We start from the raw sequence: 13,312 nt of genomic DNA, 5'->3' as shown, positions 1-13,312 counted from the left end.
TCACACTGGTCTTCTCCAACAGCTAAGTGGAAATATTTGACTCCTCAATTCTCTGTATGACCCTCTGCTAGCTGGTGGAACTTGACGCAGGTCCCTGTTTCCATAATGATCATAGAGATTACAGTAGAGATGGGAGCATTTGTGCTTGGGCAGCCTTAGATTCCAAGTCACAGGTTATCTATGAAAGAAAAACAGCATGGGCAAGTGACCAAGGTGGGGCAGAAAAGGCAGTGCTTCGCCTTGCCCTGAGGCAATTCAGTGGTAAGGGCTTGGCAGCCTCCATTTGTTATGAACTGAATCTCCCTTCAAGTCTCATTTCTTGCCCTGTTCCTACCAAGAGTTCTGTGAAARGCAGAGCATAGGGTAGGGCCTGCTCTTGATTTTAATGGTGTCTGTGAATTTACAGCATGTAAAGTTGAATCTGATAAAGCACTGACACTCCAGGAGAACTTCCAACTTTTTTTCTCCAATTGATTGTTAATCCTGAAACGATGTTGGGCATCCTATCCTTGTCTCCCTTCCTAAGTGGCCTAAACACTGGGCAAATTAAACCCAGAACATGTTATCAGACACATCTCAGTGAATTACTTCTGAAGGACAGTGCTACAAGGCTGCTTTTCATAAACACTTCATTAAGCCCTAATGTGACTAATGCACTTGTTATTCATGTGTACTTAAAAATTTATTCTTTGAGCTGTTTGTAAATCCGTTTCAAAGCAACTAGAGTCAACAGCCTTTGCATCGCTGTCACAGCCYCCCATCATTATTATCATGGTACAGTTAGTTTCTTTTACCCTCCCACACCTTTACTTTGAAAAAATCATCTTTAATATTTAGCTGAGAAGGTAGGTCACAAAATCACAAGACACTATATACCATTTTTTTAGAAAAAGAAGTTCTTTTAATGAAACAGAAAATGTATTCTAGTTACCAAACATTCCTAAAATTATCCTCCTAATCAATATTGCACAAGCATTTTCAGCTAAATCTCTTAGCCACTTTCATTAAGCTACATGAAATTTAAAATAAAGGAATTCATGAAAACTCTGAATGCAACAGTAATTATGGTGCTAAAACATGGACTCCATAACAAAAGTCTAACCAGATGTTAGCTTCTTTTTTACTGCTTAAGAAAATCTATTCAAATGYAAAATTCAGCAGCAGCAATGAGCTCACGCTTTGCTTTCCGCTCTCCCCAGTCTTGTATCTYGGGATCTATTTTTAATGCCGATTCAGGTCAGTGCAGATTCATTCTGCTGTGGGGCACTGGCAGCCCACAGGGCACTGCGTGGCCCACACACTGCGTGGCAGGGGACCTTTGGTGATGGGGCTCTTCACGCTCTGCTTGTTGAAGAGCCCATTTCACCGGGAAACTCGGAGGTTGTGCTCCGCAGCTCCCTGCTGATGCAGGCTGTGCCTGAGCCTGGGCTCCAGGGGTGCATGGGATGGGYGAGGGCTGTACCTGCTCAGATGCAGATGCTCCATCATCACTGGTGGCAGCACTTGGTCCCTCTGGAACATGGCTGGTGGCACGCTGGAGCCCTGTGATCACCTCCTGTGGCACAGAGCAGCGCCGGGGAGGCAGTGTGTTCATCCCCAGGAGAAAGGTTTCTGCACTTTTAAAAGAAAGAAAACAACCCCCAACACTTTCCYGACTCTGAAAAAGTAAAGAATACCAATCCTCCCACCAATGAGTTCAAGTCCCAAAAACAGCTCTATCAGTATTTTCAGCTGGAAGCTAATTACAACCAAGAGGGAAAACTTTCTCCCCAGATGTRACCAAACTGGAGGACACATGGATGTGTGAAAATTAGACTACACCAGTCTGTATGAAGCTCGGTGCCCACTCACACCAAAAGCCTTTGCAAACTTGCCACTTTCTGGAGCTCCACAGCAGCCTCAGAGGACGCACAGAGCCGGGGAGCAGAGCCTGGGGAGGATGTCTGGCACTGGGCGGTTGCCATGCAGCTCCCAAAATCAATGCAGCCCCTGAGGAAGAGGGCAGGTGCTGCTGTCCATGTGCCATCAGTGCTCAGTGCTGGGCTGCTGGAGAGTGTCCCGTTCCCAGCCAGCGCAGAGCCACCGGTGATTCCTCCTCAAGGCTTTCCCTGAACTGAGGCGGGGACTTCCGAGAAGYGTCATCTGCTGCCGGGCTTTGTTACGTGTTTTAGCACCAGCAGCAGCTGCCGGGGAGCCTCTGTGGTGAACTGCTCCCCACAGAGGTGAAGAACCCTTTTAACACAGATCCTTCATGCACAGCCAGACCCACGAGCCAAAGCGTGATCAGTGCATGGTGTATTTGAAGATCAGGGGACACTGAAGAGTCTGCAGTGAAGAGTTCCAGTGACCCCAAACAGGACAAGGACCTGTCATTTCTTATCGGTGTCCATCAGAAGGACATCCYTGCCACCAGCAGAGATGAGCAAGTGCTAGCATAGAGCTATTCTGATGGAGCAGGAAGGGGAGGAAGCTCTCCCCATTGCCCAGGTTAACCAAGTCACTGGTGGAGCAACATAGCTGATAAACAAGATGCTCTCAATAAGCTTAATCCTCTGTTATTTTCTTTAAAACTCTCAAATTTCAACAGATCTTCTCATCAAAAACAAGTAAAAATTTCCCCTTGCTGCCTTTGTTTCTGGAGACCTTTTGCATTACCTTGACTTGCTGGCTTGCAGTGCCACCCCAAGCCCAGTGACGAATCATTGATGCACACGGTTATTTATCTAGGCCAGCAGAAGTTGGTTAAAAAAGAAACATACCTTGATGTGAATAAGCTGCTGTGGCCATGGACATTGGTGGAAGTGGGCTGATTTGCACTCAGGGTGATCTGCTCCAAGCAGGCTGGGAAATGGGGGTTTACCTCTCCCCATGGTGGCTCTGCAAGTGTGACAGGGTTAGAGACAGCATTGCCCAGCACACTGCTAAAACCCTGGGTTAGCCTACTGCTCTTTCATCCAAAATATGGTGAGTGCCAATCACACAGGTAATGGTTTTGACATAGATACAGCATCCCAATCTGTCAGACAGACAGACAGACAGRCAGGCATGTATGGAGACAACGACAGACAGACCAGACAGTTCTGTCTGCCTCAATGTATGAGCTGTCCCTGACTGTCACCGGCTCTCCTAGTGGAGTGAGGTTTTCAGGTCAGCACCTACATCCAGCAGCCAGCACCATAAAATGCCACCCCTGGCTTTGAGTGTAAGCTGCAAAGACCCCCTTTCTGTTTTAAGGGTGTGTCTGAGTTTTAAACTCACCTGGCTGTGTTCCCAAGGAGCATCCTGCAGCACAGGCCCAGCTGCCTGATCTTTGATTTCTTATCAAAGATAAGTTGCCTTTCATCCAAAAATCAGTGAATTGATGAAGGCATTTCAAAACATCATGAATTGACATGTTTTGTATACATTTCACTTTTTGTACTTTCTGTAAAAGATTACATAAAGTTTCCAAATGAAATAATTTTGAATCAGAAGGTAATTTTCCCTTAGAGAATATCAAAGCAGTATACTTGAATCTTGTACTGCTGCCTTCTGAAGGTGGTATTTCACATTTTGTGGAACTCACCTTGCTCCTACCTGGTGCTTCTATTTGGCCTCATCAGCATTTTGCAGCAGAAACTGGAGTTCATATTTTTATCACCACCTTCCACCTGTCTTTATCTTGATCATGTCAGCATCCACACTGTGCCCTGCAAGCTTACGAAATGTGAGAATTTTCAGGCTGCTTCTCTGTGCTTGAGGTTAGCTGTTCGCTGCAAATGCTCTTTGCTGTGCATTTYATAAACTTGCTGAAAGCTAGACTCATGATTTCTGATATTCAGGGTAAAGGATACAGTTATTCCCAAGTAATGGGACACTGCTGCATCATGCAGGTTGCTTCCTATGAATGCCTACCCTGCACAAGAGGCTGGACTCCAAAACCCTTGTGGGGCTGGTGGCTTTGCAAGGTCAGAGAACCACTCAGTGTTTTTCTGGAGAGGTGTGACTCGCTAATTTGGGTCAGGCTGCAATTTGTGTTGTACCCTCACATCTCTTGGTGCCTTTTCCCCAAATGGCTGGCACCTGGATTTCTCATAAATCCCAGCCTGGGGAAGGCAGAGATGAGAAGATGAGATGATTCTGCAGGTTGTGCACTTGCCAGGGTGCAGACAAGAGACAGAGGATGGTGAGAAAGGAAAATAAACTCTCCACATAGCTTATAAAAGCACGACGAAAAGGGATTTTCAGAAAATGAAAGATTTTAGAAAACAGTAAGAAATTTTATATGCAAGTACTGTTTTCCTTTCTTTTAAAAAAAAAATCTGCAGAAGCCACATTCATCACRTAACTTCCTCCAGTAAGGTCAGATGCACCTCAGTAAGCACTGGCAAAACACACAATGCTCATGTAGATGAAAGATTGAAGACAYTTTTATTCTCACCAACATGTCTTAATAAACACTGGTTTTTCACTCAGTGCAGGCTACCAAGCATACAAATACTGCCACATAAAGACTCAGCACCCAGATTACAAGAATTGTAAGATGCTCTTTCTCTCTCTCTCTCTCTCTCTCTTTTCTTTTGCTTACTTCAAAATATCTGATACATGGAGAACAGGAGAGAAATTGTTGCAATCTCTGTGTGGACATACACCAACAATAACATTTCTTAAAAACCCCATAATATTCACATGCAGCAAAAGTGTCAGAACATGAAAAARGAGATTTTTATTTTCTCTTTATAAGCCACTCTACAATGCAAAATTTGCATCCCATAGAAAGAAAACACTGAGGAAAGCACATTTCAGTGACTGCAATGCCAGCACAGTTAATGATGCTTGCAATTGCTTTCCCATTTTTATTTCTTCGGAAGCTTAAATACCATGGAAGGTAAAACAYACCAATTTTCATCTTTTGATCCTCCATCTGTCCAGCAACACTGCAGCCTGTGGCCCCTGCACAAGGATGAGTCCTCCCATGCTCCAGACATGGGGACACACACCAGTGTGGTGTGGCCTTGGGTGTCCTGCATTTCCTTCAAGAACAACCATGGGCCACCTCCCCCCATACCCAGGAATGCCCTGTCCCAAATAGAGCTCTCCCTCTCCATGGTTTCACCAGGGGAAATAGTGAATTCAATTTGTTTTTTTTTAAAGAAAATGGCATAGTTTGGTAGAGTGCATTATTTGTCCTCCAGTGTGTTTACTGTTTTTTTTCTAAAACAGATGCTGTCTTTTAGAAATTGAAAATAGACATTACTTCCATTCATAGTTTTTTCTGAAGTTGATGCTTAAGTCAAGCCTCGTTTAGTATGGGAAAAAGTTTGGAGAAACCAGTGTTTTGTTTCAGCATTTTTAAAGACAGCACATATTAGAACTTTACCTCACAAGCAGTATAAGTGCATGTAGGCTGTTTTACAAGAAAAAGTACCAAAAATTTTCACTAAAGAGACTTTACCAGTAGAAGGAGGAAAGAAAAAAAGCAAAGTATTTTTGAGCCAAGCCAAGATTTTCTTCTATTTTTTTCTTGATTGTAAGAATTACAACAGAAGTATGGCTAGAGAAAATATTAAGCAATAAAACTTACAATAAAGTTTACCACAGGGAGGTCATGAGGACTGAATATGGATACCACCTGCTGCAGAAGTATTGTGAGATTTTCACAAGATTTCAGATTTTACACGAGAGCAAGGAACACACTGGCTGGGCTGGTGGCCAGGCTGCAGGCCTAGGGTACTGGAGCCCTGGGATGATGAACAGCTAACTTTGATCACAGTGACTGAAAATTCATTTATTCAAGAAGATTAAACAGCTGAAGTTTTTATGGGTACTACAAAACTGTCAGATGGGCTTGACTGCGGGAAATGAGAACAAAAGCAGTTGGGAAAGMGGGTCTGCTGAGGAATTCCCCCATCATGACTTCTTTACAACTTAGTAAACATGTGCAATTCATTGCTCACATACTGGCATTAATTTTCTCCAGAATCTGAAAGGTTTTAGTCTGAAGCACAAGAGGTTCATTGCAGTCCCAAATTCCTATAGCTGCCTCTGTAAGTCACCCTATGCTATCATCTGGAGGCTGGAGCTCCATCTAACTTTTCTAAACCAAATGAAACTTATTTTGAGACCTAATAGTCTTTTCAAGCCTAAACAAACTTTGAGTGTAATTACTTTATATTTAAAAAATAATTTTGGTGCATTCAATCCTTGAAGCTTTAAAAATGTTTTTATGAACAGGCTCACATTCACTTACAGTTTCTGCCATGTGTTCCAGCATGGTGCAAGTCCCCTCATTTGTGGATAGAAATGATGCATGTTCCTGACTATTGCAGAGAGATATATATTTTCTAGCAAGCTATATGACATCTCTGACAACCTGCCTTTAAATATCTGTTTGCTTGATATACTCTTATTTTAAAGGGCAGTTCAATGATGCTCTGGAAATGCTGCTATATTCCCCATCTGCTGAATTCAATTAACACAGCAGGTAGGCAGTCAGGATATTTTGACAACTATTCTTCCGTCTCATAACTATGTAGCATTTATATTCCAAAAGGTCTCATGTACTGACATGATAATTTGTAGTATCTTCAAATGCTTCTAAATGAGTTAGAAATTCAGACAAACCTGGTCTTGCTAGAGTCCCCAAAGCTCACAGTCAAAKGCAAAGCTGTGAAAACTTTCTCAGCTGAAAGCATGTGATGACTGAAGCAGCTGAGTTCCCATCAGGTTTCTGGAAATGATTACAGGGTTTTTCATGTTGTCACCATGGAAGACAGTGAAAGTGTTAAATCAGCGGGATTTGAAGGATCAAATTCTTACCATTCATAGAAAATGGAACCACTATGTCTCCCCTCTGCAGCTGATATATTTTAATGCTTCCCACACCCTTGCATCAGCTAGGCTTTTAGAAGTTAAAAACAAAGATAGATTTGCACAGACCTACCTGATGTAGTCAAACAAGGTACACAGTTTGACAGTTTAGAAAATACTTCATATATTTCATATGTATCTGGAAGGAAATACAGCTTTTTGTTTTTGGYAATATTATTGTCCTGTTTCTGGTGTGAGGTTTCCTTGGTTTTAATTAATTTATTTAAGCTACTGCTCCTCATCTGCACTTATTTCAGCAGTGTGCAACCAGATTCCACTGCTACAACACCACTGCTTATCAGCTGAGTTATTGTTACTGGATTAAATCTAGTTCACTGTTAGAAAGAGAAAAATGTGGCAAAATAATGAGTATATTATTATTATTATTGTTATCCTAATTTTGTCACTGTCTGTGCTGTACAAACTCAGAGAAAAAGATGCTTCCTGCCCTAAAGAACCCACAGTTTCAGAGAGTCTCAAGCTGCATCCCTTCCAGCTCATTGTTTCTAGGGTTATGCATCCTGCCTCTTGCAGGATCCTCCCACACACCCAAAACCTCCCTTACCATTTCAGTGGTTAAGTAAGYTGTGAGAAGCAGGCAAGCAAGTTGCCTGTGTCATGCTTCAAGCTGCTCTTTCTCTAATGACCTTCTTTCATGCTCTTTCATCTCTAAATTTAGCTAACTACTAAAGCCAGAGTCTAGCAGTTCGTGGTACACAGGAAACACTGATGTAGAGACTCTTAAGAATCATTCTCAAAAAGAACAGCACAGATTACAAGACAGTGTAATGACTATTCTGTAGCCAAATGAAGTTTATTTTATGAAATTGAACGTTTTCAAGTCTAATAAACATTAGATTCATTCATTCAAGACCAACACATGCAGCACAGAATCAGAAGTATTATTTAAGGGCTGACAYCAAGAATTTGAAAATCTGTTCATGTTGGGACTGTATTTGAACAGATGACATTGTAACTGCCAGGCACAACTACCCCTTAAATCTGAAATGTCATCTTTTAAATAGTTGCCTCAATGCCATCTAATGAGAACATATTGAAGAATCAGGGGAAAGAGTTACRAATGGGAATTAAAGTATAGAGATTCAGAATGTACTGTACAGACACTGGCACTGTGATTGAGACACAATGATGATACCATACYGAGCTTCATGACATTGCAGAAAAGTGATGTCATGTTAAATTCTGGTTCGTTATTTTYAGATATGAGAAATACAAGGAAATAGTCTATATTGTTTAGTTGAGATAAATTACAAGCAGTTTTACTCCCTGAATCACAATTATAAAATCTGATTAAAGTAGTAATCAACTTTGTGCTTATATAGATAGTTCTAAAATTTTTAATCATCCCAGTTCTCAGAAATTGTACTTCCAGTATTCTAGCCAAAACAGCTTTCCTTTTTTTTTTTGACAAAACAGCACAAGCACAGCCCAGAAAGTTTGTTACTTCTTTCTTTAATAAAGGGGCTAGATGTTCTTCCAGAGTAAAGATACAAAGCTCCACGACTAAATCAATACCCAGTCAAAATATGATACTGCCTTTCTGCAATACATACAACTGACATGACATGCAAGAGACTTGAAAGTAATAAATTACAGATGTGAGATACAGTATAACAGTTTCAGGTCAGCAATCTTAATGTCACATTAGTTTTCATCAGCAATTTGCAATGGATGTGATTTTTCTAAATGATTATTGTTTTCCATGAACATTATGAGCAGGTCATTTCTGGAGAAAAAGAATAATCTTGTCTTTTAAATGACAATTTCTCTCTCAGTATATTCTTAACATAAGACAAAACAGGGTGATGATTTGACATTTTATCTAACTTACAAGTTCCTAACTTAATGAATATACTAAAATACTTCTATCTCCGCACTATGATCAAATATCAGAGACAACATATTTGAGATGTAGAAGGACATGGTACAACCAAAGCAGATTCATTTACTGGAGTTACTCTGATCTTATTTTTATAATCATCTCTCTGCTTTTGAAGATTTTTATCATATCCCATGGCATGATAGGCATTCATCTGTAGCTCATCTGTATTCACTGATTCATCTTAGAAACTCCCCAAATCTTCTTATAATTTTACTATTGTTTTAAAATATGCAATATTAAAGATACAACTAATTTACAAAAATAAAAAACCTGTACAAATCACACTCTTCCATTGGCAACGAGACKGTCCAAGAAAATAGCAATGTGATCCCTGAAACAACCTACTAGAACAGAAATCAAAAGACTGATGCTTAAAAATAATAAAAAAGAAGTAAAAACATTTTCTCCTGCCAAACTACTGGAATCYTTGAAGGTTTATGTATCGCAGAGTATAAAAATTTTCTCTCTGTCCCCACAATATTTCTTTCCTCATTCCACAGGTACTTCTTGAACAGATTCCCCTTTGTTGGTGGTGCCACAAGCCTTGCTGAATAGGTTAAGGCTAGAAAARCTTGAAAGAGCTAAATAAATCAACAGCCACCTAATCCCTTGGCATTCACGCAAATTCAGGGTAATAAAACAAACCTGGAGACAGGCATGCATGCTGAATTCCAAAGTGATTTTTTACGAAGCTTAAAATTAAACCAAAATAAACACCTCTCCAAAATGTTATGCATTTAASATCTTTCATCTAAATAGTCATCTGACTGTTCACATCACTCTTCTGCAGAGAGGTGTGATGCTATGCCTGCTCATAACATTCTAGTATTTTAACATTTTACAAGGCACAAATAATCTCTGAAGAACTACATGGTGGCTTTTGAACATGTAAGGATGGCAGCTACCATGTAATTACAKGACAATTAACTCTTCAGTTCAGCCACTGACACAGACCTTGTAAATTCTAAGACCAGCAAATTACATGTCACCTCATCTTTGGGATACAGTACTTCATTTACAATTACAGACTAAGCAGCAAAGAACTACAATTTCTTAACTTTGAACAAATGCAAGCTTTGCCATGCAAACATGAAGTTGGCAAATGTGTTGCATGGTATAATGTATATGCATCTTAAAAGCAAATAATGCCTTTATTTTGCTGCTGTGACAGAATGACATAGTAAAATTCCTTCCTCAAGCCAACTCTGTGTAGGTCCTGCAAGAGGAGCTCTCTACTAACCACCAGTTTTATTTTGTGAATTCCAGCAGAGGTCAAGGGGATCAGAGAGTACAAAACCCCCTCCTTATCTACTTGAAAAAAGCCATTATTAAATGCACTATGTACTTGTTGGGAAAGAAATACACTTTTCCATAGAAGAGCAAGTTATACAGTTAATTAGAAACTTTCTGTTGGTTAATGCTGCTGCACCATTATGTTTCTCTTGATTAGGAATACRGAAATCATACAGGAATATATGTAAACAGAGTCTATAGAAGATAATAGCAATGAGATATAAAGTGCTTTTAATTATGAACATTCCATTTCACTTTGCAACCTTCCCTGGTAAATTATCAYACTTGAGCTAGCTTTAGTTCAACCAGCTCAGGTCTACACTACAAAACACTGTTATTCCCTTGCACCTGCTGTTTTAACTGTGGTAGTCTCAGTAAAACAAAAAAAAAAATCATGCCAGGGGAAGTAAAAGTAGACAAAGATRGAAAGAGGTGAACTGGGAACTCTCAAGGGGAAAAAGTAGACAAAGGCAAACAAGGCTCTGTTGTACAGGTCCCCATTCTCAAGGAGCTTGTCACAGTCTCCTGTAAGCACTGAGGAACAACTACAAAAACCTGTGCCTTGAACACACCTCAGGCTATTKCCAGATGAAAATGAAGAAACTAGGATTCCTCAAGGGAGAACAAACTTCCTACCAGGATGATCCTTTTAATCTTTTTGATACTCATTCCCTACTTTTCTAATCACAGTCTCTGAAGAAACAGTACCCTTTCCCAYTCAGAAAACCCAGTCAAGCATATTWTGTAAAAGGACAATATTAAATCTAGCTTGTCTTTGCTGCTTCAGGTCTGATGCCAAGTACCTACACATTTCCATTATGGTACCTAGCATATACTATTCTATGTTTTGGGAAAGCAATAGTTCTATAGTAACAAAGCTCCTAAGTAAGGTAACAGCATAATTAAGAATAACTGTATATTAGAACTGGGTTTTACTGGTTTTTATTTAAGGCAGTTATAAAATGTATAGTATATATTATTTTTTAAAAGTTGCAAATTTAYGTTGGGSTTTTTTTGTTTGTTTGCCTTTTAATTTTCATTTAGGCTTTTGGCAGCTGAAATGGGTTACCTTTACCTATTTTCTGTCCTTGTAATCCTAAGAACTATCCAGCCCGTAGAATCATAGAAATTTGAGCTGAGTTGTAATGATTGATTTCCCAAACCCTCCCAACCTGTTTCTTTAGATGTCCAGTGGGCTGACAATAGCGAAGTCAGAATCTTTGCTGTTATTACTACTGTCATCATCAGGGCTGGAGCTCAGGTTGCTGGAGGAGGCTGAAATGGAACCCATCAGAGGGTCAGAGAATATCAAAGAAGAGCGAGATGGAGCTTCTGTCTTCACTGCTGYCTCCTTGTGTGCCTGAAGGGACTGCGCCGGCTCTGGGACAGCACTCTTACTTCTTTCCTCTTCTTTGGAAACCATGATGTAGTCCTCAGCACTCTTGCTGTCACTAGTGCTCGAATCAGTCGTACTCTGTGAAACAACAGAAAGGACTTACAGTGAGTACCAGGGTTACCAAACATGATGGGGCTTATKGAGCTTGTCAGGGATATGGGAATGGGACAAAAGAATAATTACTATCTAAAAGGGGCAATGATCAAATAAAATGAAAAATAAAGTGGATATTAACTCTGGATGACATAATTTGTTATTTCACAGAATCACAGAATATTCTGAGCTGGAAGGGACCCACAAGGACCATTGAGTCCAGCTCTTGAGTGATTGGTCCATACAGGGATCAGCCCCCAGTCCTGGCATTATTAGCATCATGCTCTGACTGACTGAGCTAACTAATTTTTAAAAGCATAAAATGTTACACTCTAAAAATACATTCTTGGGAATAGCAGCCTTACATGTCTCATCATTGTGTACCCAYGTAGGGACCACAGCAGCTAAGCATCAAACACATACATTACAGCTGTGAAGGTTTTCAGCAATTTCAGTGGGTTTCTGTAGTATTTAGTGAAGTAGTTTTGAAAAATTTTTTGCTGGTTTGCATATACAGTGGCATTTTGGAGTTTGTCAAGAGACTGATTCGATAAAAAATTTCCTAGTAAAGCCTGACTGGAGAAATCTGAACCACACATAGACCTGGTTTAGTGTTCACTGGTTTGAGTTAAAAATTAGGGCTCCCAGAGCTTCCAGGGTTAGTGTTGTTGATAATTTTCCTAATCCTTCCATGAGGGTCTAACCACTTTTGTCTGGTTAGACCTTGGGAAATGTGTGTCCCTGAGCACTTAGGTAGTGGATCAAGACCACGCATCAGTGCATCAGAAAACTCTATAAAGTCACAATCTTGTATGGCATTATACTAGCCATATTCAGAATCCCAGCTTTTCCAGTCAGACCTATATGTAATTAGAAAGGAAGACTGCCATACACAGTAGAGTGGSATATCTCACTTGTTGACAACTGGCAGCCTTTTAGCCTTGGTTGCAACCCAAATGGATAACACTCTGTTTCCTTCTGCGAGAGCTGCATCCAACTCCTGTCTAGCTCTACGCTCCTCTGGCAAGAACATGACTCCTTTCTTGGTTGTTTCCACAAAGGTTTCTTTCACAGTAATAATGCAACCTGCCAAACAGYCTGTAGGTACAAGCATCCTGAAGTGGTGTGATGCTGAAACCAACATATTTGACTACATGAATGCAAGGCTGAGAGAAAGCAGAAGTAGAGGGAAATGTCTATGTGGCAATACAAGCCCTTCAGCTGTGACTCTTTCACCAAAAAAAAAAAAAAAGTAAATTCAGTTTGGGGTGAAAAGACATTGTAGGTATTAGAGAAAAAAAAAAAAAGCAGTTACAGAAAAGAACAATAGGAATAATCTGAATGAGATAAAGGTGAACCTTTAGCATGGTATATAAAATTGGGGTATGGAGGTCACCATAAGCATCAGCAATCCACAACTGGAATTACAGTATCCATGGCCTTCAGCAAAAGTTATTTTGCAAAATTTACTAGTACAAGTGAAGATTATTATCTTGTTTTAATTAATGATTATAGATCAGAATTTTATTGAAAGGGTACTATAGAGTAGTTCAGGAAGCAAAACCCACCTGTGGTTAAGAATGATTGTAAAATGAAATGAGGGAGCACRAAGTCTTTGGTTGTCATTCACATAGTCATTACAAATTATTAAAAGTCACAATCAAGATAAATATCAGCTGAATGGGAAAATATGCTCAAATTCAGAATTATTACCAATTTATACAAGGATTCAAATATCTCCCTTTCTAGTAAATTTTGAAATATCCTGTTTTATAATT

At 40.0% G+C, this 13,312-nt stretch overlaps 1 protein-coding gene across 4 annotated transcripts in view; it reads right to left on the bottom strand.

Annotated features, from left to right (window-relative positions):
• Positions 1-7,226: 7,226 nt before the first annotated feature.
• The window catches only part of TBC1D5 (TBC1 domain family member 5), a 242,886-nt gene continuing 236,800 nt past the window's right edge, over positions 7,227-13,312 (bottom strand). For 3 of the 4 annotated variants that reach the window (XM_057377435.1, XM_057377436.1, XM_057377437.1), the window contains one exon: positions 7,228-11,519. In XM_057377435.1, the coding sequence (XP_057233418.1) occupies positions 11,226-11,519 (294 nt within the window). In that variant the 3' untranslated portion in view covers positions 7,228-11,225. Of the gene's footprint in view, positions 11,520-13,312 lie in introns of all 4 variants that reach the window. The other variant, XM_057377438.1, reaches the window with a different exon arrangement.

Source organism: Malurus melanocephalus, unplaced genomic scaffold (genome assembly GCF_030028575.1).
Source record: "Malurus melanocephalus ecotype Western Australia unplaced genomic scaffold, MMel_1.1 scaffold_315, whole genome shotgun sequence".
NCBI lineage: Eukaryota > Metazoa > Chordata > Aves > Passeriformes > Maluridae > Malurus > Malurus melanocephalus.
This window is presented reverse-complemented; position numbering and strand designations above follow the sequence as displayed.